This window comes from Myxocyprinus asiaticus, chromosome 11 (assembly GCF_019703515.2).
Source record: "Myxocyprinus asiaticus isolate MX2 ecotype Aquarium Trade chromosome 11, UBuf_Myxa_2, whole genome shotgun sequence".
Lineage (NCBI taxonomy): Eukaryota > Metazoa > Chordata > Actinopteri > Cypriniformes > Catostomidae > Myxocyprinus > Myxocyprinus asiaticus.
In genome coordinates, this window is record NC_059354.1 from 21,571,885 (window position 1) to 21,599,235 (window position 27,351).

The 27,351-nt window shown below is 39.2% G+C and overlaps 1 protein-coding gene across 3 annotated transcripts in view; it reads left to right on the top strand.

Moving 5' to 3' along the window:
- The window catches only part of LOC127447866 (mannosyl-oligosaccharide 1,2-alpha-mannosidase IB-like), a 186,492-nt gene that overhangs the window by 54,176 nt on the left and 104,965 nt on the right, over window positions 1-27,351 (top strand). For all 3 annotated transcript variants that reach the window (XM_051710018.1, XM_051710019.1, XM_051710020.1), the window contains 2 exons: window positions 1,351-1,609; window positions 17,106-17,202. In XM_051710018.1, coding sequence (XP_051565978.1) covers window positions 1,351-1,609; window positions 17,106-17,202 — 356 coding nt within the window. The remainder of the gene's footprint in view (window positions 1-1,350; window positions 1,610-17,105; window positions 17,203-27,351) is intronic.

Here is a 27,351-nt window from a genome sequence, read left to right on the forward strand (position 1 = left end):
GCTCTGCTGTAAAACACGGTTTGTTGTTGTTGAACTTTGAAGTCCTAGTAGGAATGCACATATCCTCACAGAAACTGATATATGATGTAACAGTATCTGTGAGCTCGTCCAGATTGGTGTCTGCAGCCTCAAAAACACTCCAATCAGTGCAGTCGAAGCAAGCTTGTAGTTCCCACTCTGCTTCATTGGTCCATCTCTTTACAGTCCTTACTACTGGCTTGGTTGATTTTAATTTCTGCCTGTAGGTTGGAAGAAGATGAACCAGACAGTGATCAGAGAGTCCCAAAGCTGCTCTAGGGACAGAGCGATGTGCATCCTTTTATTGTTGTGTACCAATGATCCAGTATGTTCCTGTCTCTGGTTGGGCATGTAATGTGCTGTTTGTATTTGGGCAGTTCACTTGTGAGATTTGCTTTTGTTAAAATCCCCAAGAATAATAATAACTGAGTCCGAGTATTGTTGTTTCGTGTCTGTGATTTGATCAGCCAGCTGTTGCAGCGCTGTGTTCACACACGTGTTTGGCGCGATATACACACTCGCCAGAATAAACGAGGAAAACGCCCGCAGCGAGTAGAAAGGCTTACAGTTAATAAAGAGCGCTTCCAAATTAGGACGGCACATCCTCTTTAACGTTGTTGAACCACGTTAATAATAAAAATAATAATTTAACATATGGGATAACGAGCCAAATATCGTCTTGACATGGTCAAAGGCATCAGCTATTGGCGATCACTCTGACCATCGTCGATCCCCGAGATCGTCATCTCTCGGCACAACCCTAATGTGCATTTCTCTCTATAAATTAACAATGTTCAGACAGTCTCCTTGCTGGTTTTTCCGACACAGAATCATTACCGCTTTTGCTAGTGTCGTTGCGGCTCGCTTGTAGCTATTTATTTATTTATAGTAAAATGTATATTTTAAAGGCTCATTATTACAGTTTAGTATTTCTCTGTAATGTAGAACAGTGTTAGCAATGTTACTTATAATGTTCTTTCTCAGCCCTGGAACTCTGTAATTAAATTAATATCATAAACGTGCGACTAGTCGACTAATGGCTTAAATTAACTCCTACTAGTCAACTAGGAAAATCTTTGGTTAGGGGCAGCCCTAGTGAGTAGAGCATAGTAGAACTCAATTTGAAATGGAATTTCCCCTATTTATTCATGTATTTGTGATTTTGCTCATATTCAAAAACAAATATGAAATTATTTGGATAACAACTGATGTCTTTCCAATTCCTTGCCTATAACTAGGGCCAGTAACTGATCAGCCACATTATTAGTTTTTAAATTAAATGCAATTTAAATAACTCTTTTGCTGACCTGATATTTGGCTCTGGCCTTGCAGGGAGGAGGAGGAGAGCCTTCGTGACAAGATCCGGGCAGATCATGAGCGGGTGCTACAGGAAGCCAAGGAGAAGCTCCGCAAGTCCAAAGAGGAGCTGAAGGCAGAGATCCAGACAGAGAAGACCAAGGTGGCTGAGGACCTGAAGAAGAAAGATGGGCCCAATCCACTACCTCCAGTACCCATGCCTAAAGTGGTAGGGGTCAACGATGGTGACCCAGGGGACCCTGACATCAAGGAAAAGAGGGACAAAATCAGAGAGGTGAGAGGAATGTGGATTAACATGGTTTATAAAAAGGAAAGATCATTGCGATTAAAGACTGTGATTGCTTTTATGGGTGCAGATTTATTCGGCCTTGAAGTGGGTGCGCTTGCAAAGCTAAGTTTATTATCTCACAATGTTAGCAGCTATCTTTTTTTCTGTAGCTAGATTGCCTCTGTCACTTTTCGTTTAGAACTGGTCTGAATTTAGTTTTTCATCTCTCAGTTAATTACTTCATATCATTCCTTTTTAATGGAACAGTTTTGCCCCATTTAAACTGCGCTGCCTTTGAATAAAATCGGGCTCTCTACAGGTACAATTATCAGCTTTTGAAAATGGGATCAAATCTTGAATGAAAATTACTTTGAGAGTTATAGCCACTGGCTGATTTGTGCCTGACTGGAAACAGAATGTCTTAAAACACTGGAACTATAAAAGGTTTCTACTGTTGATGTAAGGCAGATTTTGTTTTCCACTGCTCAAGGTACACCACAGAATTTGCCTTACTGTGTGTGGTAGACAACTTTGACTGTTCCTAAATTATGTTGATAAAGACTGGAAAACAAGAATTGGAAAATTCTTGCAAGGCAAGTGTCACTGTAAGTATTGCTCATGCTTGTGGTTGGAAATTTGAAATAACCCTAGGTATTAAACTTCACTTCATCCCACACTGTTTGCCATGGATAATTTTTTTTTTTATCTTGTATACTGATAATCATGTTAGGTGTTGTTTTAGTTGCATTGACATTTACCTATGTCAATAGTATGTTAATAAATCTTAACAGACGGTGGGCTGCAGATGATAAATTTGCAGTAAATGCTACATTCTCTCGCTATAATTTTTCACTTTTAAATTGTGTCTCTAATATGCTCCAAAACCAGGAAATAAATGTAGTTTCTTTTGCTTTGTTTTAGTGCTTTTGGGAGATGAACGTTTTTCTCATAAATGTGTGATTGGCAGTGATATGTTCTGGGGGTTATTGGTGTCATTGAGTATTGAGATTGTTTGAAAAGAGCTTGTAAGTAATGAACATAATGAGAGGTTTGCAGGGCCACATCGAGTTCTCGATGTAAGTAAGTTGTGTTAGTGCTGCACATTTAATTGTGTTTTCACCACAGTCATGGTTTCTGCCTCACGGTTAAGTGTTACCATCTGCGATTTAGCAAGCAGACATTATTGTTGAAAATCGTTCATTTTCATTATAGGCTTTGTCTACAGGTGATAGACCAATTTACAAGCTCTTTCGAAATTTATTTTCAACTCAACTTACCCTTTACCACTCACTTCATAAGTTCTCCAATGACCACCAATTGCTGTTTCACTTTCGAGCATGCTCTGAAATACATAGCCGGAGAAGTTTATATGTATTGTCTGTCTCGGATGTGCGCCACTCTTATCTGTAGTGTATTGCTCATACTTAGAACACACACAAGGTTAATGACACAATGTTTCAGTGGTCTCAGTGCGGTTCTGGGCTTGAAACACATGAAATAAGTGCTCTGAGTTTGCTGACCGTGTTGTATTTAAAGTGCTCCATTTGCCTAAATCCAAAAATGTTTGGCTATTACAAGTTTGTAAAAAAAGAGCATTTCACCATCTATGAGAGGAGGAGCACAAAGATGTTGTCATCAGAAACAACAACTTACGGTCTTCAGTTGTCCACCAAAATAAAGGCTTGAGACTGTATAACAATTACGTATGTAAAGTTATTACAAGGAATATATTGCTATTGTTTATCACTATTGTATATTGCAATATAATGATGATGATGATGATAATAATAGTTTAAAAATGGATCTCTTAAAGAGAACTCAAGGGCAAACATGCTACAGAGCAACTCTTGGCAGTAAATCATGCGCAAAACATGACTTAATTTTGGTCAAAATGAGTAATTTACTAGTTTGTAGTTAACACATTGTTCAACATGTAGCACTCATGTTGAACAATGTAAAGATATTTTTTTTTTTTTTTTTTTTTGTTTTTTTTTAAATTCAACAGTTTTCGTGCACGTGTGTGTGTGTGTGTGTTGTGACCCAAGTTTGGGACCAACATAAGCCGTCCAATGTAGAACACTGAAATCGTCATGGCCAGGATAAAAAGGTGAAGTTTTACTTGCAAAAAAAAAAATAAAGACAAAAACAAAAAAAAACAAAAGTGAATATACTTAACGTAAACAAGGACAGGTGAGCTGACTAACTTGCACTATCAATTAACTAAAGTGTTAGCAAAACTTCATAACTCCCATTTTCTCAAATCTTCTGGGCCATCATCTTTACCTATTCTAGCTGAATATGCTGCTTCAACTGAAGAAAGACAAACTCACCATCCTTTTAAAATAAAGAATCAAAAACAAACAACAAACACAAAACAAGTGAACGACCTATTTACTTATCCAGAGGAAAAGCATGACATTGCTTAATGTCTGCTCAGTGCTTTGGCTTGGTCTTATGGTGATTGTAGCTCTGACACTAACTCTTGTGTCATATCTACGATGGACTATATGAGCCTGGATTTGTCTGTAAAGAACTGGTTTTTGTTACTGAGAATAGAGGCCCATATGTGTTGACCTGAATGAACGGGGATCATCGAAAAATTGAGAGCTTATTTCATGAATGCATTGACTATGCTGGTCATGTGGGGCGCAGTCTCAGCCTCAGACGGCATGCCCTCGGACCAGCAACAGTCCATTTATTGACCCTCTGATGGAAATTGTGCACAAAAATGTCAAGCACTGACTGAAATCACCAGTTCCAATCTGATTGTCTGATGCTCTTGCTCTGAGAATCATGTAGAGCATGTTGAGACCTGAAGAGCATCAAAGGGCAGGTTCATGGTTGACCATATGCCCAGAAGTTTAGATAGGGAGAAGGTGAGAGTGTGCGCAGCAGTCAAAGTCACTGAGGAACAAAGTGTGTGTGTGTGTGTGTGTGTGTGAGAAAGAAGTGAAAGTAATCATTGCTGGACACAACACCCAAGGTCACATTACTTGAGGGCAAAGTTTGACTAACTAACTGGCTGCAGTAGAGATTGGGCACAATTGCAGTGCCCACAGCTCATTGCTTAGACAGTTTGCACTAGTTGTCAATAAATTGGCCGATATTCAGAATTTTTTAATTATCTGCATCGGTTGATACATTTTCCCATTTGGCCGATTTCTTTTTTCTTAGGGCCACAAGGGCACCAAGAATCACCTGCTTGCAAGTGAAGGAGCAATCTGAGACATGTAAGCAACCAATCACAGTTTGTTTTATGTGCCATCATGTTACTAGAGTAATAGACCAACAAGTGTTGGTCACACAGATCAGATCCGTGACAGACCTTCGTGCATGGTGACAGAACATAATGTTAAAGTGCTCGCCTGTTTCAATATCCTCTTTCTCCTTAACAGTTCCCTGTAACTTTTTACACTTGTGTAATGATATCAAGGCAAATATAAATAAAAAGTATTGTCATATACCATTTGCAAATACCTTGTTTAAACAGATTTAATTCACGAACCTCACAAAATTTGAGCAATTCCAGCGTTCTGTGGTGTGCTCGTATATCTTCCTCTAAAGCATGTATTCTATCAGCCTCTTTTCAACAGTACATTGTAACTTTAACTTTAATGATAAGGCAAATATCAATAAAACTATGTTATCTGTCAGTGGGCAGGGCTTCACGTGAGACTGAGACTGTGAGACGGAGAGAATTTAAGAAACATGGACAGGGTTTAAAATAATTTCAGCATCCGCCAAAGCATATTCAGTTACACTCATCTTGCGTTCGGATTTCATAAGCGCTTAATATGCTTCTCATCTGATGCGCGCATCTGTATTTCATGTGAGTGTCTCGTACGCTATCTATGGAGCACGCAAATACGCACGAGTCTAGAAGGCTTCCCGATATATACAGGAGAGTGCCGAGCTGGATCACTCGTACTGCTCAATCATTTTTTTGACCAAGGAAAAACCCTGAAAAACATCTCCACAGAACAGGACAACTCTCAAAACTTCCTTTAGACAGATTAGTCAACTAGTCATTCAGGCAACCCACAAATTAGTTGATTTAGAAAATATGGAGCTCACCTGTGCCTTTTGGTCTATTGCAAAATCCAGTGCATTGAGAGAGACAGACTCTTTTTGGTTAGATGGGGACCTTGAATACCAATTGAAGGGCCAGTATATCTGAATTGGTTGAATGATGGGTTATATGTGACATGTCATGTGTTGGCACAGTAATGTCTGGGTGTGATGTTTAAAGGCTGTCTCTAACAGAATAACTGTCCTACTCAGTCTTTTAGTGTCAGACTGCTCCTAAAGGCAATTTATTACCTCTTCTGGCCCAGATTGCGTCGTCACATTTACTGCAGGGTGAGAATCTGTCTGATAGGTCTGTCTGGGTGGATCTGTTTTAGCACCATAACTTTAACCTGCAGCTCTTCTGCAATATGGGAGGAGTCTAAATCAATCACAGCAACTCTGGCCAGCACTGAGGGCGAATGGTAATTGCAGTCATACTGCCTCATACTTTGAGCACGACAGCAGCGTTCTTATTTGACCTCTGTGTGGACTTTTCACAGTTGCTTGTCCCTGTTGGATTGGAGTTCAGTTTAGCTGTACTGAGAGATTTATGAATGCAATGCATTTGTCTGGTGAGGGTTAACGCTAATTAATGCAACTCCCCCTAGATGAAACTGTGTAGGGCATTGCCACACTGTGTGTGTGTGTGTGTGTGTGTGTGTGTGTGTGTGTGTGTGTGTGTGTACTTAATGCTGTATTTTCAAGCACTGCAGTAATTAGCTGACCAGGTGGAGGATTACTGTCCTCAGCAGTGACTGATGGCATAGACATCAGATTTATGCATGTCTTTTTGAAGTTTTGTTTAATTTCATAGCAATGCTAAAGGCACCGTCACATTCACCCTTGTATGACGAAATGTCGTGGCCACATAGACTCCTATAGCATATGTGCTATATGCGAAGGACTGCCCCACACAGAGGTCTCTGCCAAACCAAACAACTTGTTATTGGTCAACTATGCGAATTCGCTCTTCGAAATTCACCAAACATGAACCTTTGCCTTTAGTTTCGCTGTGCAGCGGTGAATATTAAAGTGCAATGTTTATTTTGCAATTTATGTATTTGTAGCCTAGGCTTTATTCAAGCTCTAAAATAACAAGACAATCTAAAGAATTACCTATACACAATGAATCTTCTGGCATAGGCTAAAATCAAGAATGTATGTGCCTTGATAACAATTTAGAACACTGTCGTCCACCTGCTGTGTCCAATGTGGGACCCCCTTTAAAAGTGAGCTGTCCAAATTCAGCATGGATGACTTTTCTCATTCTGAAGGAATGAATCCCCACTTTTTACAACCTTCACGTTCTACCAATTGTTTGTCTGCTTTGCCTCGTTTTTTTTTTCCTTCTTTTGCTCCTTATTTCCGAATTTGTCTTTTATTGAGGCCTATTCTATTTGTTCTTTTGTCTCTCTCTCTCCCCTTGTAACACGCCCAAGTGCTCTGTGGCTCCCTGGCAATCACGCACTCAAAAAAATAATAGGCCAACAATAATGAGAAGAAAAATCATATTAGAGCACCTGAAAGCAGAGAGCGGTTTTGAGAAAGGTGACTGTGCCTTCAGGAAGATGATGCATTGTAACCAATTTAATTTTTGAGAACAGTCTAATTTATCTCTTACCCTCTGATTTTCATGACGTCTGAAGACAGGGCCTGCCAGGCATAACCAATCCATCCGCAGAGCTGATATGAGCTCTGATTACTGTTCGAACAAGTGTTCTGGTAGGGTGATGGTAATTTAAATGCACAGTGGGACGACCCCATCACTCAAGCGGCAGAGCAGACAAGACTGATCTATCGCTTTCTTTGTTCTCAGTACAATCTGCTCTGTTCGATTGATGGGAGGGTGGAGATGATCGTATCTGTCTGCACAGAAATTGATATGAACATGATTGCCGATCCATAGGGACAGATCCAGTTAATCAGTTAGGCTGTTTGTGTGGATGTACTGAATACTGAGTTTGCAGTGGAAACTAGTGAAGCGCTTGATGATTATTGATTGCTTCAGGAATGTAAATTTTAGGAATATTTGTATTATACCTTAAATGAAAGCTGCATGCAAAATAAATATTAAATAATAATCTCAATGATTTTTAAAATGATTTAGATGGAATACTGCATATCACACCCCAGGACATGTCAACTTTTTAAAGGTACTTCATGCAACTACCTGAATATTTACACAATGTACAGCCATTTGGCCATTATCTCAAAATCAACCAATAATGCTCTCAACAGTCCGAACTGTCCTTTGTAGTCTTCTGATGTCTGATTTTGTAGCTGAACCAAACCAGACAGTTATTGAAGTGTAGAGGACAGACTCAATGACCGCTGAGTAGAACTGTATCAGCAGCGCCTGTGGCAGGTTGAACTTCCTCAGCTGGTGAAGGAAGTACAACCTCTGCTGGGCCTTTTTCACAATGGAGTCAATGTGTGTGTCCCACTTCAGGTCCTGTGAGATGTTAGTGCCCAGGAACCTGAATGACTCCACTGCTGCCACAGTGCTGTTTAGAATGGTGAAGGGGGTCAATGTTGGGGTGTTCCTCCTAAAGTCCACAATCATCTCCACCTTTTTGAGCGTGTTCAGCTCAAGGTTGTTTTGACTGCACCAGACAGCCAGCTGTTCAGCCTCCCTTCTGTATGCAGACTCATCGTCATCTCGGAAGAGGCCGATGACAGTGGTGTCATCTGCAAACTTCAGGAACTTGACAGAGGTGTCCTTGGCGATGCAGTCATTGGTGTAGAGGGAGAAGAGTAGTGGGGAGAGCACACATCCCTGGGGGGCGCTAGTGCTGATTGTTCAGGTGCTGGAAGTGAGTTTCCCCTGTCTCACAAGCTGCTGCCTGTCCGTCAGAAAGCTGGTAATCCACTGACAGATAGACATGGGAACAGAGTTGGTGTAATTTATTCTGGAGTATAGCTGGGATGATGGTGTTGAAAGCTGAACTGAAGTCCACAAAAACGATCCTTGCATATGTCCCTGTTCTGTCCAGATGTTGCAGGATGTGATGCAATCCCATGTTGACTGCATCATCTACAGACCTGTTTGCTCTAAGCAAATGTAGTGAACTGCAGCCAGCTACCTGTTGCTCGTGCTCGCGCGCACACTCCACAGGGACGCGAACGAGCATCGACCAAAACAATGACTTAACGTACAAAAAGACTGAACGTGATTCACCGGCATCATGCTGACAGATGAGGTATCATAATTAAAATTACACAGTTATGATTGTTTTACTACAAACTTTGAGACTGCATATTATATTTGACTCTCCAGTGCTGGAACGGGGCTAAAACAAAGTGTGGATATAGGTCTGACTATGCGAGACTGTAGTTTGAAGTAATCACTTTTCTTTACATGATACTAGGGCTGCAACTAACGATTATTTTGATAATCGACTAATCTATCGATTTATTAGAACGATTTATTCGGGCGATTATTGCAACGATTAATCATTAGCTCTAAACCGATTATTCAGCTTGTGTCCCGACCTAAAAGGTTGTATTAAACGTGCTTACTAACAATAAAGAGGACAAAATCATCTTTTAAAAATACCTCTAAATGACATTCACTGAATTAAAGGGAAAAAAATACTTTTTATTATGTTTAATTCAGTAAAAATTTCAAAAATTATCAAGTGTTTTTGTCTTTTTTTCCATTTAAAATAGTCTAAAAATCCTTAAAACAAGATACATTTAATTGAGAAATAAGATATTTAGACTTTAAGAGAATGTATCTTAAATATGTGTATTTTTTCACTTGGTTATACTTCTGCGAGTGCAGTAAAGACAAAATATATTCAAAATCTATTCTCTAAAAGCAAGTCTAAACATCTTATATGCTGCTTCTCAGGTGAATGCATCTTTGTTTATTTGTATTTTTAATATTATATTCAACATTCTCAGATAATAAAAAAAAATTTTTAATTCTTCTGCAGTATAGCTGCTAAAATAAATGTACGTTGTTTTAAAGGAGTTTTAGATATTTATATTGGAAAACAAACCAAAACAAAAACCAATAAAAAATAAAAAATTTTGCAGTGTATAATGGGGCGAAGACTACCCTCTCTCACCTTTTTGTTCACTTCAATCCATCTTTAACTCACAAAAAAACAAACTCTCTCTTATTAATAAAGCTACGTTTTGCCAATTTTCTTCACGATAAGAAATGCACAGTGACATATATTATGATTCAATAAGTCACGAGCCATCAAGTTATAATCTAGCTGCATTAAGCGCGCGCACTCGAGGGACGAGCATCCCCGCAACAGTGTGCCTCAGCCGAGTGCAGTTTCAATCTCTCCCCCTTAGATAGGGACACTTCGCGCAACTCATAGAAGAGGCGCTGACCGCATAGAGAAATGCCTGTTTCTTTATTATTTTAACTTTTAATAAAGCTATAACGCATTAAATAGAACTGCATTAAAGATGTAACGGCAGGGTGTTTCCTTTAAAGACACTCGACACGCAAGTTTTGCTTAAGCTGAGCGTCAGCTCCGGCTCTGCTTATTCCACAACAAGAGTGCTTCTATATTTACTTATTTTGTATTTTTGCATTATAATTCCCTCATACTTTGCAATCTACATCACCTGAAGCTGTTTGGAAAGTTTAGAATGCATCTGGACTGAGATGTGTTTTCTTCCTCTCCTCAGTCAGGCGCGAGCTGCAGTGCTGCTCTTGTGTGCAATCATTAGAGTTTCATATGATCTTATGTTACGTTAAGATCAAACGACTATTCGACAACAATTTTTGTCCACAATTTTTTTTATTGTCGATGTTTTCGATAACGTCAACCTAATCGATTCAGCCCTACATGATACATAGGCTATCTTATAAATGCAGTCAATGTCGGCGTTTGCTAGCTAGCCAGCTTTATCAATAGCCGTTAGCTAAATTTGGTGGATGATGAGAGTAGCTGTTTATAAAAGACTGTACATTATAAATATGTTGACACAATTCAGTATTGATGTGATTCCATCACAACTGTCATTTTGATATATCGATGAGCTATTGTTTTATAATAAGAGAATGTATATATTTTCTGTTAACAAAGTTATGTTACACTAATGAATGGAGCTTTTTGCATTATCTTGAACATTGTCTAGCATTCATTTCATGTGTTATTGTAGTTTACCTTGCTGAATAATTACAGATTAACATTGACATTAACCTGATTTTTGGTATAAAGAGAAGATCGTTGAAATTATTTGAAAGTTACCAATTAAGGTAGTTTGCAATTTGTCTGCATTAGCGGGCGTGATAAAGTTAGCTAAAATGACACCGATCAATCCTTATGGCACTATATTTCACATGCTTAGCAGTTATGTAAGCTTACCTGTCCAATTAGAAGAATGCTAATTCAGGGTCGGTTTTGATCCCCAAAAACAAACGAAGGTCCCTCCAGGAATCAAATGCCCTGTCGATGTTCACTCTAGTTTTTGCTCGACCACGATCATGTTTGCATGTGCAAACATTTGCACTATACATAACAGATTTGTATTTTGCACTGTACATAACAGATTTGTATTAGATTTGCACTACGTATGTGTATGTGTGTATGTGTGTGTCTGTGTGTGTGTGTGTGTACGTATGTGTATAATTGTTTTTTTTTTATTATTATCTATGTCTTGCTGCTGTTTTTGTATTGTTTTTGTATTGTTGTACACTGGAAGCTCCTGTCACCAAGACAAATTCCTTGGCAATAAAGCTGATTCTGATGTTCCCGCTTAGCCAGACGGGATTCAGTAGATAAATGTTTTTTGTTTTTTTTTTTTGGCTTACAAAAAAAGTTTGTGTAGGAGTCGATGTTGTGCTGGGAGACGGACGTTTGCTGGATTCCATCTCTAAGATGACATTACCTAGTGTTGCAGACTGTCTGTTGACACTGTTGAATAGCAGAAGAGAAGCTACTGTCTGAGGCAAGGCTGTCAGCAGCACGCATAAACATCACGTTCTTTGGATTTTCCCGGCAAAACCGACCCGCTCCCTTCGCATGAAAATCAGTCTACAGGCTTTAATAGGCAACCTAGGAAGTCTGGGAAGGGCTCATTTTTTAAGTTGCGTTACAAGCCGTTCACACACTGGCGAAAAAAAGGCGAATATTACATGAAAAATGTTACATATTGCACCTTTAAGGGTTTTTCTTTACAATAATGACAAATTATTTTGCTCATTATACCACTGCTTACCAAATTAATACATGGACATGAAATACTTATTTCGAGTTGAAACTATTTAATTATATGGGAAGAAAGAGACCGTGGAGTGCTATGAGAAATTTGGAACTAGCACAGTTGGAAAGTAGGAAATGGGTTGTAGGAATAGTAGGAAAGGAAACTGGTTGTAAGGTAAAGATCAAATATACACACAAATATTTGACTGCAGGATGTGTGGTTGTCCAGAATAGAGTATTCCAGAGACTTCAGTGATTGTACATAAATTCATTTGTCACACTGCAGGACCATTTAAAATGAACTAATAAAGACAAAAAGGTTAAAGATTAAACTTGCTGGAAAATATATTCCTTAACATTCAGAGAAATTTCAACTGAAAATCTTGTAATGCATCAACTACCCATATGCGTTTATGAAGAGATCAGGTTCAACTGGAGGTAGTGGTTTGAACGGTGTAGGACAGATGTTTTTGGTGTCTAGAATTGGCCAGATACGCCTTTTATGGGGTAGTTAAAAGCCAGGGCTTAATTTAGCATGGTTTAAATTCCCTTTGTGCTATGCAGGCTGTGCTCTCTACGCTTCACAAGGCCTCCACTTAGTCAAAACAACTGTTAATTGACAGGCAGAACGACCCTGAATAGCCCCTGAATAAAACATGAGAGCGTGGTTGGAAGTTATGAATGATCAAGTGCGAATTTAGTGGCAAGAGAAGGAGAGATCTGTGGACTTTGCAAGTTCTCGAAGATCATTTAGTGGAAACGTTAGGCTGTTCAAGATATCAAGAGCTTTACAGTGAGGCAAAGGTGTGCAATTAAGAACTCCTCCCTGACATGAAGATGTGTGCTGAAAACATTGCTCTCAGTCTCTTCGCAGATAGTTGGCTGGGTTTTTTCAGGGGGGCCAGGCTTGTGTCTTGCTAAATGATCATGGCCTTTTATTAATTTGTCTACCCTAAATGCATTTAACAATCGACCTAATCAGCAGCCAGCCTGTGGTATGTAGCAAAGCTGTAGGAAAGAACGCATTGTGGATATTCAAAATATTTTGTGCGCACAGCGTGCCATGGAAAGATTGAAAGCTTAAAACAAAACAAATGTATTGACTTGTTTTCATTGGCACCGGCTCCTTATTGGGTTTCTGCTGTTTAGATGGAGAAAAACAGAGAAATATTGTGGTTTGTATTTGGGGTGCAAGCCTACAATAACACACAATTGTAAGAAAAACTCCAGGAGTAACTGCTGCATTTGTTTATGATCTGTATTTTTGCGCAATGTGTTGGAGTTTCTACTTATGTAGAGCGTTCTAAATCAGTCAGATTCCATTTCTGTTAGGAAGCTGTTCACACAGGACGTAGCTATCCTGTTGTGTTCACATGGTCAGACGGATGTCTTTGCCCATTGCACTGTCTCACACCATGAGTGCTGCGAGGATGCCATGCCAAGTTAAAAATAGTTCAACCTTTGAAGCAGCACAGAGGATCAAAGTCAGTTTTAAAACAATGGACCAATTATATGAATCTGGGGGTGGGATAAGTTTTTCAACTGCATTGATTGTGTAGCAATGGTGCATTGGAGTTAATGCACCTATAAACACAGCAAGGGTGAATGCGGCCTGTGTGAATGTCCCCATAAAAGGTAACTGCCTACAGTATGTGGGCACAAGGCAGTGGACAGCAAGACAGCTCACTAGGTTTTTGAACAGAGCTAAAGTTTCATTCGTCCAACAAAGAAACATCCTGTATGGGTTATGTTGACTAAGAAGAGTTTGCAGAGATTCCGTATTTGCTTTTCATTTACCTTTCATAACCTTGTGCTCCTGGTTTTGGAGAAAGTATTCAAAATGTGGAGTGGCACAGAGGTGAATCTCAGCCTAGTCATTTAATGGAAAAGAGTGACGAGCTCGGTGAGAGGATGCCTAGAGCCACAGCTGAGACAAAGACACGCATACAGACGCAGACACACTGTGTCCATTCATCTTTCTTTAGTGGGGAAGAAAAGAGAGAAACACACACATTAGAGGTCTGCACGGGCCTTAAAATGAAACACGAACCCGACCCGTACCCGAGACCGTGTGGCCCGACCCTACCTGCCCCGAACGATACCGTCAGATTTTAAGACCAAACCTGACCCGAACCAGAAATCGCTTACTATCGAATTTCTTCTCCTAGCAAGTACTTTTGCAATAGGCTGTATTTTATTCAAGCATATAGGCAACATTTGTAACTACTGAAACCGTAAACATACACAGTTTTAACAAGGATCAGCAGCCCCTTAGTACACTAGAGCAGAGGGGGGAAAAAGCATTGCCTTATCGTTTATGCGCTGAAAATTGGTGCAGAACAATCTGGAATAAAATGAAACAATGCAACAGTCCCCTCTATGCAGCCAGAACTTGTTCAGAATCTTTGTGACGGCTGCGCTAAAAACAATCTAGGCCCAGCACAAAGAATGAAACAGAGCACAGGTGTCTCAATGTACGTTTTTGAAAATTAAGTTCTTTTTAACTTGACATGGTGTTGACATGTGCCAGTCCTGCACAAGACGTTGAAGAAAAAGTGAGACGTAGTGCAAATGTCAAAGACATTCATCCAGCATGTGTTTACATAGGAAAACAATGGGAAAACAGAACAGACATGCGCAAAAACACGTTCGGTGTGAACGGTCCCTAATTTGTCCGTTCACGCGTGTCTGTGAGTGAGAGCGCGTAAACAAGTTCGGTAAAGCCTGTCTATTTTTTCACTCATTAGAAAGCTGACCCGAACCCGGCCCAAAACCCGTCGGGTTCTCTAGTCCTATCGGGCCTGGGTCGGGTTGCAGACGTCTAGCACACATACACCGACAGGAAGCTGCTGGCCAGTGACCTGAAACTGCAATAATAGAGCAGCTGACAGGGTCAGGGCCATTATTTACATGTGAGAACGGTGAAGAAATGTGAAAATACAGAGTAGGATGTGTCCCAAAGTTGAGACGAGGATAAACTTATTAATTTATGGTGTTTGGTACAACACTATGGAAGGATTTTCAGGACTATTTTCAAAACAAAAAGCGTTTTCTTTTTGTGGGTGCATAAATTGTGACAATCCATTGCAAATTGCTTATTACCATTTGCATTTACATTTACACAAATGTACAAAGTCTGCCAAATTTCAAATGGAAAAGCAAAGTCCATTTGCAATTGCATTTCCTATGTCTTACAAGTTATGACCCTGTCACATTGAAAAAGCAATATTAATTACCCCGTTTGTTATTTCACTTCCTCGGCGTTCTGTATATAGCCTGCTAAAATTAAAATGGATTCGCAGTTCCCTTTGCACTTGCATTTCCGATGCCTTACACAGACACCTGTCAATTAGATTTGGGGTGCCTTGCTGTTGACAGCCAAGAAGGAGAAATGCGTTTGTGTACATTATTTAAGGAAAATGAAGCTGCGTGAAGATTATTTGCGGCAGGTGGCAGGTGCTCTAAAATGCAGTCAATTGTGAATGACATCACGTCCCATTACAAACACACCCTACAGTATAAACTCCCACCCCCATACTCATTGACAGGTATCTGTGTAAGGCATCGGAAATGCAAATGCAAAGGGAATTGTGATTTTGGCAGGCTCCATACGGGACGCCGAGGAAGTGAAATAGCTTTTTCTTTTTTTTTTTTTTTTTTTTCACCCAATTTGAAATGTCCAATTCCCAATGCGCTTTTAAGTCCTCGTGGTCGCGAAGTGATTCGCCTCTATCCGGGTGGCGGAGGACGAATCCCAGCTGCCTCCGCGTCTGACACCGCCAACCTGCGCATCTTATCACGTTGCTTGAGTGCTTTGCCACGGAGACATAGCGCGTGTGGAGGCTTCACGCCATCCACCGCGGCATCTACGCTCAACTTGCCACACGCCCCACCGAGAATGAACCACATTATAGCGACCACGAGGGGGTTACCCCAAGTGACTACCCTCCCTAGCAACCGGACCAATTTGGTTGCTTATGAGACCTGGCTGGAGTCACTCAGCTCGCCCTGGGATTCAAACTAGCGAAATCCAGGGGTGGTAGCCAGTGTATTTTACCACTGAGCCCAGGCCCATATGAAATAGCATTTTCAATGTGACGGTCATAAGACATAGGAAATGCAATTGCAAATTGTATTTATTTTTTTTGTTTGTCCAATTGAAATTGGCACAATTTGTGCATTTGTGTAAATGAAAATGCAAACGGTAATATGCAGTTTGAAACTGCATTTAGATTGTCACAATTAATGCATCCGCAAATAGAAACACAATTGCAAACACAATTTGCAATTTGCTTTGAAAATAGTCCTGAAAATCCTTCCATACAACACAAAGCAGAGTTTAGTTGTTAAAGGCTGCCAAACAGTGTCTATTTTACAACAGCTTCAAATGTGGCTAATTCAATCAGAGTCTGTAATATTGTTTTTTTATAATACTAGTTTTACTGTTTTGAATCTTTTGGTTTAACTAAGCAGCTTTTTTGCAGTGATGCCAGACTAATAATTCATTTCTTAGAAATAATCGGACCTTTTGGTTTACGTCAATAATTTTCCAATTCGGAAGAGAAAATAATGAAATTTAAATGAATTAACTTGGATTTTAAAAGTGTGAAATTCTCTGGTTTAAAAAAAATAAATAAAAATTACCACATGATTTTTAAGATAAAACCTGTTCAAGCAAAAGTAACTACATTTGTGACCCAGATAGATGTACATCACCCAGATGTCCTTTTGATGTGTGCTGTTTTTATTTGGAAGGTGTGTGTGTGTGTGTGTGTGTGTGTGTGTGTGTGTGTGTGTGTGTGTGTGTGTGTGTGTGTGTGTGTGTGTGTATATATATATATATATATATATATATATATATATATATATATATATATAAAGAGCGTTTACTGTACGTCTAAAAGATGTTTCTTCTTGAATGTTGAAAGGACATTCAGCAAATATCTCTGAGAAGTTTGATTTATTATATATGTTAACCTGTTCTTTTTAAAATGTTTATCAGATGTTTGTACTCAAATTAAAATGTGATGCTTTCCATGTGAAACGCTTTTAAAAGGACAATGTGTGCTATCTGGAAAATGGATACAGTCAGTGTACCATTACTTTGATGTAAAATTACTCATGAAGATTTTTGATAATACTGTCTACCCCTAGTAACTTTACTGACATTCTGTAATACAGAACAGCCGAAGGCTTCCAATTGAACCAATGCTTTTTTTTTCATGGCCAATGATACATTTCTGTAATTTCTCTGTCTCTAGATGATGAAACATGCGTGGGACAGCTACAGGCAATACGGCTGGGGCCACAACGAGCTCAAACCTATTGCCAAGAAAGGACATTCCACCAATATCTTTGGTAAGTAAGGAGCACGCGTTGAAGTCTCATTTACATCTAAATGACTGATCTTGCCTAAATATTCTGTTCTGGTTGGTAAGGACAGACACACACAAGGCTATCTTCATCCACTTTTATGTGCTCCCGAACTATGAGACAAGCTCAACAATTCGTCATCCCTAATCATTTCTCTGTTTTCATGTATTGTTTAATGCTGTGGCTGAGAGTTAGTGAAGAAGATCTGACTGCTGGGACTGAATCCATGCATGTACACATGAGCGTCCCTACGCAAAGATCAACATTTAAAGATGTGAAATCAAAATGGATTTCTACTTTCAAAACCAAGATGAAGCGGTTCAAGAAAAATAATATTATAAAATAGATAGTTCCTACTCTAAAGTCTGGGTGGATGAGCAGTGTTCAAAGCCATTGTAAAATTGCTGATAAACATCAGATCAATGCTATATTGATACACTAATTTATTAATTATATTTAATTTGTTATAAATGTTAAAAAATATATATATTAGGTTGATGTCTATTATATTGCAGTTTTGCATCAATAAGCCACACAAGACCTTGCATTACAGTGATGTTTTTTTTTTAATTCTTTTAGAGAAGAACAACAACCCTTAACCATGGTAAAATCACTGTAACAGCACTGAGTGGCTTGTTGCTTAATTAACCAATAAGATCATTACTCTGTTTTGGAATAGAACCAGCTATTTTCACAATCCAATCAAATCCTGAATAATATAATAAAGTCCTGCACATCATGATTTCCTGAGGAATTTTGTTCCACTCTGAAATACATTGCATTACAGAATCTAAATGCATTGCGAATGCTATTTTATGTTGCCTAAATGTTCAGCCATTAAAATTCGACCGTAAACAGTGTTCCTCACAAAGGATATGTATATGCTGGATGAGGCAGAGATTTATTTGTTCTTTTTCTGTTATGTCAGTGATACCCACATATGAAGCAGTGCTCTGTTTTAAACAAAATAATATGTATTTTGAGAGACTCAATGCTGCAGTGCGGTGTGCCGAAGTGCCTTTCACACTTCACTTTCATATTTAATAAGTGCCTCTCTGTCTCTACCTCACATTCCATGTGGAATGAACAGTCTCCTCAGCCATCCCTGTACTGATCAATTTGTTAGTGTGAATGTACTTGGGAGAGAGTGAAGAAAGGAGACACTCCTGGATTACTTTCTCTCTAATACACCTCATAGCCATAAGCATGTTGACACACCTTGTGTTAGAACTTGACTTACCTGCACAAAGCAGAGACCTGAACCCCAAAAAAACACATTTGGGATTAATTGCAGCAGTTGTGAGTCCTGAACCCCATTAAATACCTTTTGGATTAATTGTAACAGCAACTGTGAGATGTGGACTGCCCCACATCAGTGCCTGGCATTGCTGATGCTCTTGAATCTTAATGGCAGCCATGTTCCAACATCTAGTGGAAAGCCTTGCTAAAAGAGTGGAGCTGTTAGAGAGGACCAACTGCCTCTTAATGCCAATGGTTTTGAAATTAAACATTGAACAATCACATATGGGTGTGTTGTTCAAGTGTCCAGATGCTCTACCATCTTTTTCAGATGTTTTTCTCTGATACCCTCTTAGGGTCTGCTCCTTATTTTGCTTGGCTGTGGGCAGAATACAGTGTTATTTGCTTTGTCTTAGGTTGTATCTCTGTGTGAAGAAAACACTCCATGTATGCACACACATTTAACACTATTTGAGTTAGGAGAGTTAAATACATTGATGGCTGGGCATAAATGTGGTAGATGAGAACTACTCCAGAGTTCAGACTGCTACTGTTTGTCAAATTGATCTTCTAAATAAACTTTAAATTGACTTGTTCTTTTTATGTAATTTTTTCACCCTTGTCTAAATTTAATGGTGATGGCAAATGCTTATCATAAATACCCAGATGATGAGACCCAGTTTCCACAGATTAATGTATACATCAGGTTAATTTATGTAATTCTCATTTGATTGACAGAATCAACAATTGTGGAGAAAGGAAATAGCTGTCATATTATGAATTGAAAGCTTGAATTGTTTCTGTTGGCTGGCATGAAAGAGAGAAGCAGCCTTAACTATTCATGAAGCCATTATTAAAGAGTATGCTTGATGCTGCTGACAGTTTCATAATGTCACATTCTGTTGACTAAATCTGTACTCTTAACACCCCCCCCCCCCCCCGGTATTTTATCAGTCTGGCACCCTGAGGGATGGTTAGGATGGTCCAATAGATGACTAGTCAGTCAGTGCAGTCAAATAGGGAGTATGTATAGATTTTTTCCCATTAGTTTTTCGATGGTATTTTAAAGAGGATGAATTTATGGCCGTAGCTGACTCAGCATGACTAAACTTTCAAAGTAGATAGTTCTAGTTATTAAGGTTATGAACGTCCACTAAAATCTTCTCAGAGCTCACTAAAATCCACTCTGAGAAGTTGTCTCTAAATTCATCCCCTTCAAAGCACCACCGCTACATCCATCAAAGCACTGCTTTTGTAATAAATCCACCACCATCAACATTAAATTTCAGAACATTTATGTTGGATTTCAAGTGTCTGCCGTGAAATTTTCATAGATATTTATAATCCGTAGGCCATACAATTTTAGCCGATAGGTTGAATATCTTTCATCTGCCCTATTGAAAGTGGCACTTAACATTAATATTTTGCAAAGAAATAAGATTGACCGGTGGCTGGTGGACAAACCTTTATCCAGCCTACTTACTGTATATAGGGCTGAGACAAAGTGGACTAGTTTTTGAAACAAATCTCCAACTAGTCGTTTTTGTGAAGTTCCAACATGACCCAAGTTTGAGTAAAATCTAAGACATCTCAGATTTCATAAGACAGCGACCTTTGTGTTCAAATATAGTCTAAGAATAGTGTGGTGATTTCTCCCAGCTTCTCCGATCTGTTGTGTTGGTCGAAGGGACACTGACCAACCCAGTGCTGACCTGCTCAACTGGCTCGTTGTTGGGCAGGGACTCCTCCCATATTGATCCTGCCATTGACCTCCTATTAATTTTTTTTTTATTATTTATTTATTTTTTTGTGTGTAAAAACATTTGAAACAAAAGAAAAAGACTGCTGTAAGGGACTGTCTGCACAGATCACTGATAGTAAGCAGATTTATCTGTAAATAAACACTGTTTACTGGGAAAGTGCTCACATGGGGCTGCAGGGTTAGACCACATATCTAAACTGCGATGTATGTGATAATGCAGTAGTGGAATAACTGCATGTCAGCGTGTGCATGACATGATGCTTCCCTTCAACCCTGATCAGTCCCCCAGTCCCTGCCACTGAAAAACACCCCACACAGCATGATGCTTCCACCACCAGGCTTCACCATTGGGATAGTATTGCACAGGTAATGAGCAGTGCCTGGTTTCCTCCAGACATGACGCTTGGAATTGAGGCCAAACAGTTCAATCTTCGTTTCATCAGACCAGAGAATCCTGTTTCTCACAGTCAGAGTCCTTTAGGTGCTTTTTTTGCATATTCCAAGCGGGCTTTCATGTGTCTTGCACTGAAGTGAGGCTTCTGTCTGGCCACTCTGCCATAAAGCCTGGACTGGTGGAGTGTTGCAGTGATGGTTGTCATCCTGCAAGTTTCTCCCATCTCCAGACATGATCTCTGGAGCTCAACTAGAGTGACCATCGGGTTCTTGGTCACCTCTCTTACCAAGGCCCTTCTCTCCCGATTGCTCAGTTTGGTCAGGTGGCCAGCTCTAATAAGAGTCCTGGTTGTTCCAAACTTCCATTTAAGAATTATGGAGGGCACTGTGCTCTTGGGAACCTTCAATGCACCTGACATTTTTTTTGTAGCCTTCCCCAGATCTGTGCCTCGACACAATCCTGTCTCTGAGCTCTGCAGGCAGTTCCTTTTGACCGCATGGCTTGGTTTTTGCTCTGATATGCATTTTCAGCCGTGAGACCATATATAGACAGATGTGTGCCTTTCCAAATCATGTCCAATCAATTGAATTTGCCACAGGTGGGCTCCAGTCAAAATGTAGAAACATCTCAGATGATCCAGAGATATGGGATGCACCTGAGCTAAATTTCAAGTGTCCTAGCAAAGGGTCTGAATACTTATATCAATGTGATATTTCAGTTTTTTCTTTTTAATAAATTTGCAAAGTTATAAAATCTGGTTTTTGCTTTGTCATTATGGGGTATGGAGTGTAAATTAATGTGGAAAATATATGTAAAGCATTTTATCATAAGGCTGCAACATAACAAAATGTGAAAAAAATGAAGGGGACTGAATAGTTTGAGTGCACTGTACTAGGGGGCCTGGGTAGCTCAGCGAGTATTTATGCCGACTACCACCCCTGGAGTCACAAGTTTGGATCCAGGGTGTGCTGAGTGACTCCAGCCAGGCCTCCTAAAGCAATCAAATTGGCCCGGTTGCTAGGGAGGGTAGAGTCACATGGGGTAACCTCCTCGTGATCGCGATTAGTGGTTCTTGCTCTCAATGGGGTGTGTGGAAAGTTGTGCATGTATCGCGGAGAGTAGAATGAGCCTCCACATGTAGAGTTTCCGCGGTGCATGCACAACGAGCCACGTGACGAGATGCGTGGATTGGCGGTCTCAGAAGCGGGAGGCAACTGAGACTTGTCCTCCACCACCTGGATTGAGGTAACCGTGCCACCACGAGGATCTACTAAGTAGTGGGAATTGGGCATTCCAAATTGGGAGAAATGGGGTTAAAAAATGAATGAGGGAAACACTACAATGACAATTTGTCATCTCTACAACGGTCAAACAAGCCGTTCAGTCCAAAATACATACATTCCCACGTCTGGAGAGTATGTGCTAAAGTTGAAGTGAAGTCAGCCAGTCAGATTAGAGCTTGCTAGATCAAGAACGTTATTCCATATTATTTGGTACAATGTCCATCAGATGGTCATCAAACAGACTGTGGGAAATGTGGGAGACTATTTCTGTCCGATTATCCATACTTCTTTAATATATAGTATGTCAAAAACAGTATGCCAATGGAGTAGTATGTCCGAAACCACAATATTCATGAAGCAATACGCGAGAAATACCTGGATGACCTGCTATTTCGCAAGATTCTGAAGTGCGGATTGACTGGACACTTAACGATCCCATAATCCCTCGGGAGCTGAGGCGACATCACGTTCAAAGCACGGGATTTAGAAGAACAGCGGTGAACCACGATTCAGATGGCTCTTCTCAACTGTAAGTGCTAAATATATTAAGATAATTATTCCTTGCACTTTAATTGAGCTTGTTTAACAAAACCAAAGCAGATAATTTTCACGATTGTTGTTCTTGCATCATATATGCGAGTTATGGGTCAATGCCCACGTCCCCGAATGAAGTATGTCCGAAATCTATTCATACTACTCGCAAGCATACCTAAAAGAACGTACTGTTTTGGTGGCAGATACGTGCATCCTTCATCAAATACAGTGCATACTGTGACAGTACGCGGTTTCAGATGCAGCATATGTTTGGGGTAGGGATGCAGCAATTATACGGTTTCACTATTAACCGTGATTTAAAAATGTCATGGTTAATTTAGTTGCAAGAATTTAGAATCCATGGTTAAAACCAAGAAATGCTTTTAGAAGTGGCAAAAATAATATACAAAATGTATAAATACAATGAAACCAGAAGTTTACATACACCTTTGCCAAATACATTTAAACTCAGTTTTTCACAATTCCTGACTTTTAATCATAGAAAACATTCCCTGTCTTAGGTCAGTTAGGATCACTACTTTATTTTAAGAATGTGAAATGTCAGAATAATAGTAGAATAGTATAATTATTTATTTCAGCTTTTATTTCTTTCATCACATTCCCACTGGGTCAGAAGTTTACATATGCTTTGTTAGAATGTGGTAGCATTACCTTTAAGTTGTTTAACTTGGGTCAAATGTTTTAGGTAGCCTTCCACAAGCTTTTCACAATAAGTTGCTGGAATTTTGGCCCATTCCTCCAGACAGAACTGGTGTAACTAAGTCAGGTTTGTAAGCCTCCTTGCTCGCACATGCTTGTTCAGTTCTGCCCACAAATTTTCTATTGGATTGAGGTCAGGGCTTTGCAATACCTTGACTTTGTTGTCCTTAAGCCATTTTGCCACAACTTTGGAGGTATGCTTGGGGTCATTGTTCATTTGGAAGACCCATTTGTGACCAAGCTTTAACTTCCTGGCTGATGTCTTGAGATGTTGCTTCAATATATCCACACAATTTTCCTTCCTCGTGATGCCATCTATTTTGTGAAGCGTGCCAGTCCCTCCTGCAGCAAAGCACCCCAACAACATGATGCTGCCGCCCCCATGCTTCACAGTTGGGATAGTGTTCTTCGGCTTGCAAGCCTCACCCTTTCTCCTCCAAACATAATGATGGTCATTATGATCAAACAGTTCAATTTTTGTTAATTATCTAAAGTCTTGACATAATTTTCTGGAATGTTCCAAGCTGCTTAAAGGCACAGTTAACTTAGTGTATGTAAACTTCTGACCCACTGGAATTGTGATTTTATAGTCAATTAAAAGTGAAACAATCTGTCTGCAAACAATTGTTGGAAAAATTACTCATGTCATGAACAAAGTAGATGTCCTAAACAACTTGTCAAAACTATAGTTTGCTATTATTAAATCTGTGGAGTCATTAAAAAATGAGTTTTAATGACTTCAACCTAAGTGTATATAAACTTATGATTTCAACTGTATATAATACAAAAGAGTTATAAGATTTTGTAAGCCTAAATGTGAACGCTTGTGCCTGTGTGGGTACCGGAGCTGTTGCTATGGTTACGGATGGTGGCCACGTGGTGCTTAGCCAGGTGCCATGGACTGAACGTGAACTTTCAATTCACGTGAAACTGGGACTTAAACACTAGGACTGGGAAAAAATTTGATTGTTACAAATTGCGATACTTGAGCCAAATGATCCCTGATGAAAAATCTATTTTTTTTTTATTTAATAAAAATAATACGTTTATCTTAATGCAACAATGATTAATAGATAAATATAGGAAGCTATATTTGTGCATAGTTCCACATTAACATGGTTTTCTCTCTGAGATGTTTTGTCTCTTTAATTCTTTACATTTAGTCCTTCAGTGCACCGCTGCTACAGCCATTAAGCGCCGTTTGTTCACTATTGGACGTCAAAATCCTGTGCTGTGATCAGTGTTCCTGTTATTTTGCATAATCCAAAAGTTTATTTGAGATGTTGTGGAGAGTATTTGTTATTCTGCAGATTCTGTCTGGCACTGCTTTAATAAATAGTTTAGCTGTAAAAAGGCTTATTGATTGAACTTCATTATCCACATATGTGGAAATTTTCCTTTTGGCTTCTCACAAGAAAGAAAAAGCAGTACACATACACAAGTAGGAAACTGACAGTAATCGTAATCATACAACAACATGAAAACACAAGCACCTAAAAAAGCACCTATATATATATATAATAAATAATATTAATCATGATTACATAAAAGCTACCCTTCCTTTCAGTACTCTAACTGCCATTGCTATAAAATAATTTGTAAGAGATTTGGGGACTTTGGACTACCTTCTAGATGGGAGCATTACAAATTCAGGGTAAAGTTAGTGTGTGAAATCAGATATAACACTCAGTGCTCTTCTGTGAACTGCATGCAAATGCAATTTATTAAGCAGTGTTTGCCGGATTCCTATTATTTTTTTCTACCATTCTCACTATCCTTAGCAACTTATTCTTCTCGCTCCCAAATTTACGAACCAAGCTGTGATATTAAACACTAAAATACTCTTACCATTTCCAAAACTGGTTGACTTTCATCAAAACTCGTCAGTTTGCGCACAAGGAGCAGCCTTTGACATGCTTTGCTAAAAATATCTACGTTCTCACCAAAGTTCAACCTTGTATCAATATATGTTCCTAAATATTTAAAACTTTCAACAGTCTCAACAGCCTGATCATTTAACATTAGTTTTTCTAACATACAGTGTTCTTCAGGTTTTTCTTACATTAATTTGCAAAGCACTCAATTTGCACCAATCCTCAAGGACACCAGGCCCGGTTCCAGATCAAAATCACTGAGGTGCTTCTGAAAATAGTGGGGGTGCTCTGTATAAAGTGGAGATGTATCGTAATTACAGATTTTTAAAATATATTAAATCATGTTTAAATGCTACTAAAACAACGTAAATAACATGTTTTTTTTATGTACAAAACATTTATTGCTTCGTTTTTTTTCACATGATGTGTTGCTAAAAATGACAGTAAAATGTTGCGCCTGCAGATTAGGACATACTGATTTGCACAATCATACATGTATTTAAGTTTTGACGCAGCAATTGTGTTCACAAACTGCAGGGATTTTTGTGTGTTTGATGGGATTCAAGGAAATGTGCTTGCCAATTTACAGTATTAGACGTACATATTCAATTGAGCAGAGGTGTGCAATTATTTTGGTACAGGGGCCACATCAGCTGTTAAGTAGAACATGGAAGAGAGAAGATAAAAGTTTTACTTAGTTGTATCTTTTAATCCCAGAAGTAGTAGTGCACTCAATGAATGATGCACAATTTTCTGATGTGTATTCTGATGGGACCATTCTGCGATTTGCTTCAATTGAAATTGTATTCAATTTAACACACTACATCAGGAGTTGGTTTAATAGTAAAATAAACTATTCAGAAATTATAGATTCTAAAGGCTTATTTTAGTGTTGACTGCAAAGAGGACACATTTGTTATTCTCAGAACATTATCAACCTGGGTCATGCTCATGGGTCATGATGTGGGTCTCACCAATGGTTTAATTGGCATCCCATTCAGCACACAACTGAATAAAACAGGCTGCATGTCACTAAATAATTACCGCCAGAGTAACATTCACATACAGGTGTGAGGGACTTCAACATTTTACAAATAACACAAAGAATAAACATTTCCCTCTCTCACTTGGATTTGCTCGCGTGTCCCCTCCGCATGCGAATTATGTGAATATCTGTTGGGATTTTACTAAAGTTCATCACTGAAAAGGTTTGCTCGCAGACTTGGCACACGCAGCATCAAGAATGGACACAGAGTGACTGCATCACACTTTTCTTTGAGCAGAATATTGCACTATTGAGCACTTTAAGGTTTTCTTCCGAAAACACGAGAGAGCGCACACGCACTCGCGTGCATGATTGCCAGATTGCTTAAATTAAGTATGACATAAGGTGAAATATTTCCTATTTGTGCAAGTATACATTTTTGATTGGGTGTTGCATCTATTATCTGGCAACCCTGAGCATATTAAAAGCTTATGGATGCGGTAAGCCAGATAAATGAAAGATCTAATAAAAAACGTTCATGATAAATCGACCCGTGGGCCCTGGTCTGCAATTGAGGGTGCTCTAAGGTTCGTTTGAGGGTGCTTAGCACCCTCAAGCGCCCCAGTAGAACCGGGCCTGAAGGACATTATATTATAGACTAATTTTTAAAATAGTTTTGCTCACTCAGTGATTGGCTCTTTGAACAGAGTTGCACCAGGACCATATCATCAGCATACTTAAGACCAGCTGTGTTACTCTTAATCTGTAACTCATTGGTATACACCGATCAGCTACAACATTAAAACCACCTGCCTAATATTGTGTAGGTCCCCCTCATGCTGCCAAAACAGCATCAGCCCGCATCTCAGAATAGCATTCTGAGATGATATTCTTCTCACCACAATTGTACAGAGCAGCTATCTTATGAGTTACAGTAGATTTTATCAGTTCGAACCAGTCTGGCCATTCTCTGTTGACAGCTCTCATCAACAAGGCATTTCTGTCCACAGAACTGCCACTCAGTGGTTGTTTTATTACAGTACTTTTTTTATTTTTGGCACCATTCTGAGAAAATTCTAGAGACTATTGTGCTTGAAAATCTGTAATTTTAGCATTTATCAAATCAAAATACTATAAAAAATATTTACATTCATTAACAAACCTTACACAATCATCAGTTTGTACATTTTAGTCTTACCCTCTCTCTCCCCATCGTTACATGCAGTTCCTTCCAGGCCTGTTTGACATTTCCTGAATAAAATTGCCGCTCAACTCTATTTTTAAAATTAATTTTAGCCATCCTAAAGTTCTAAACTAAAGTTTTAGTTCTAAATTCCTTCTCT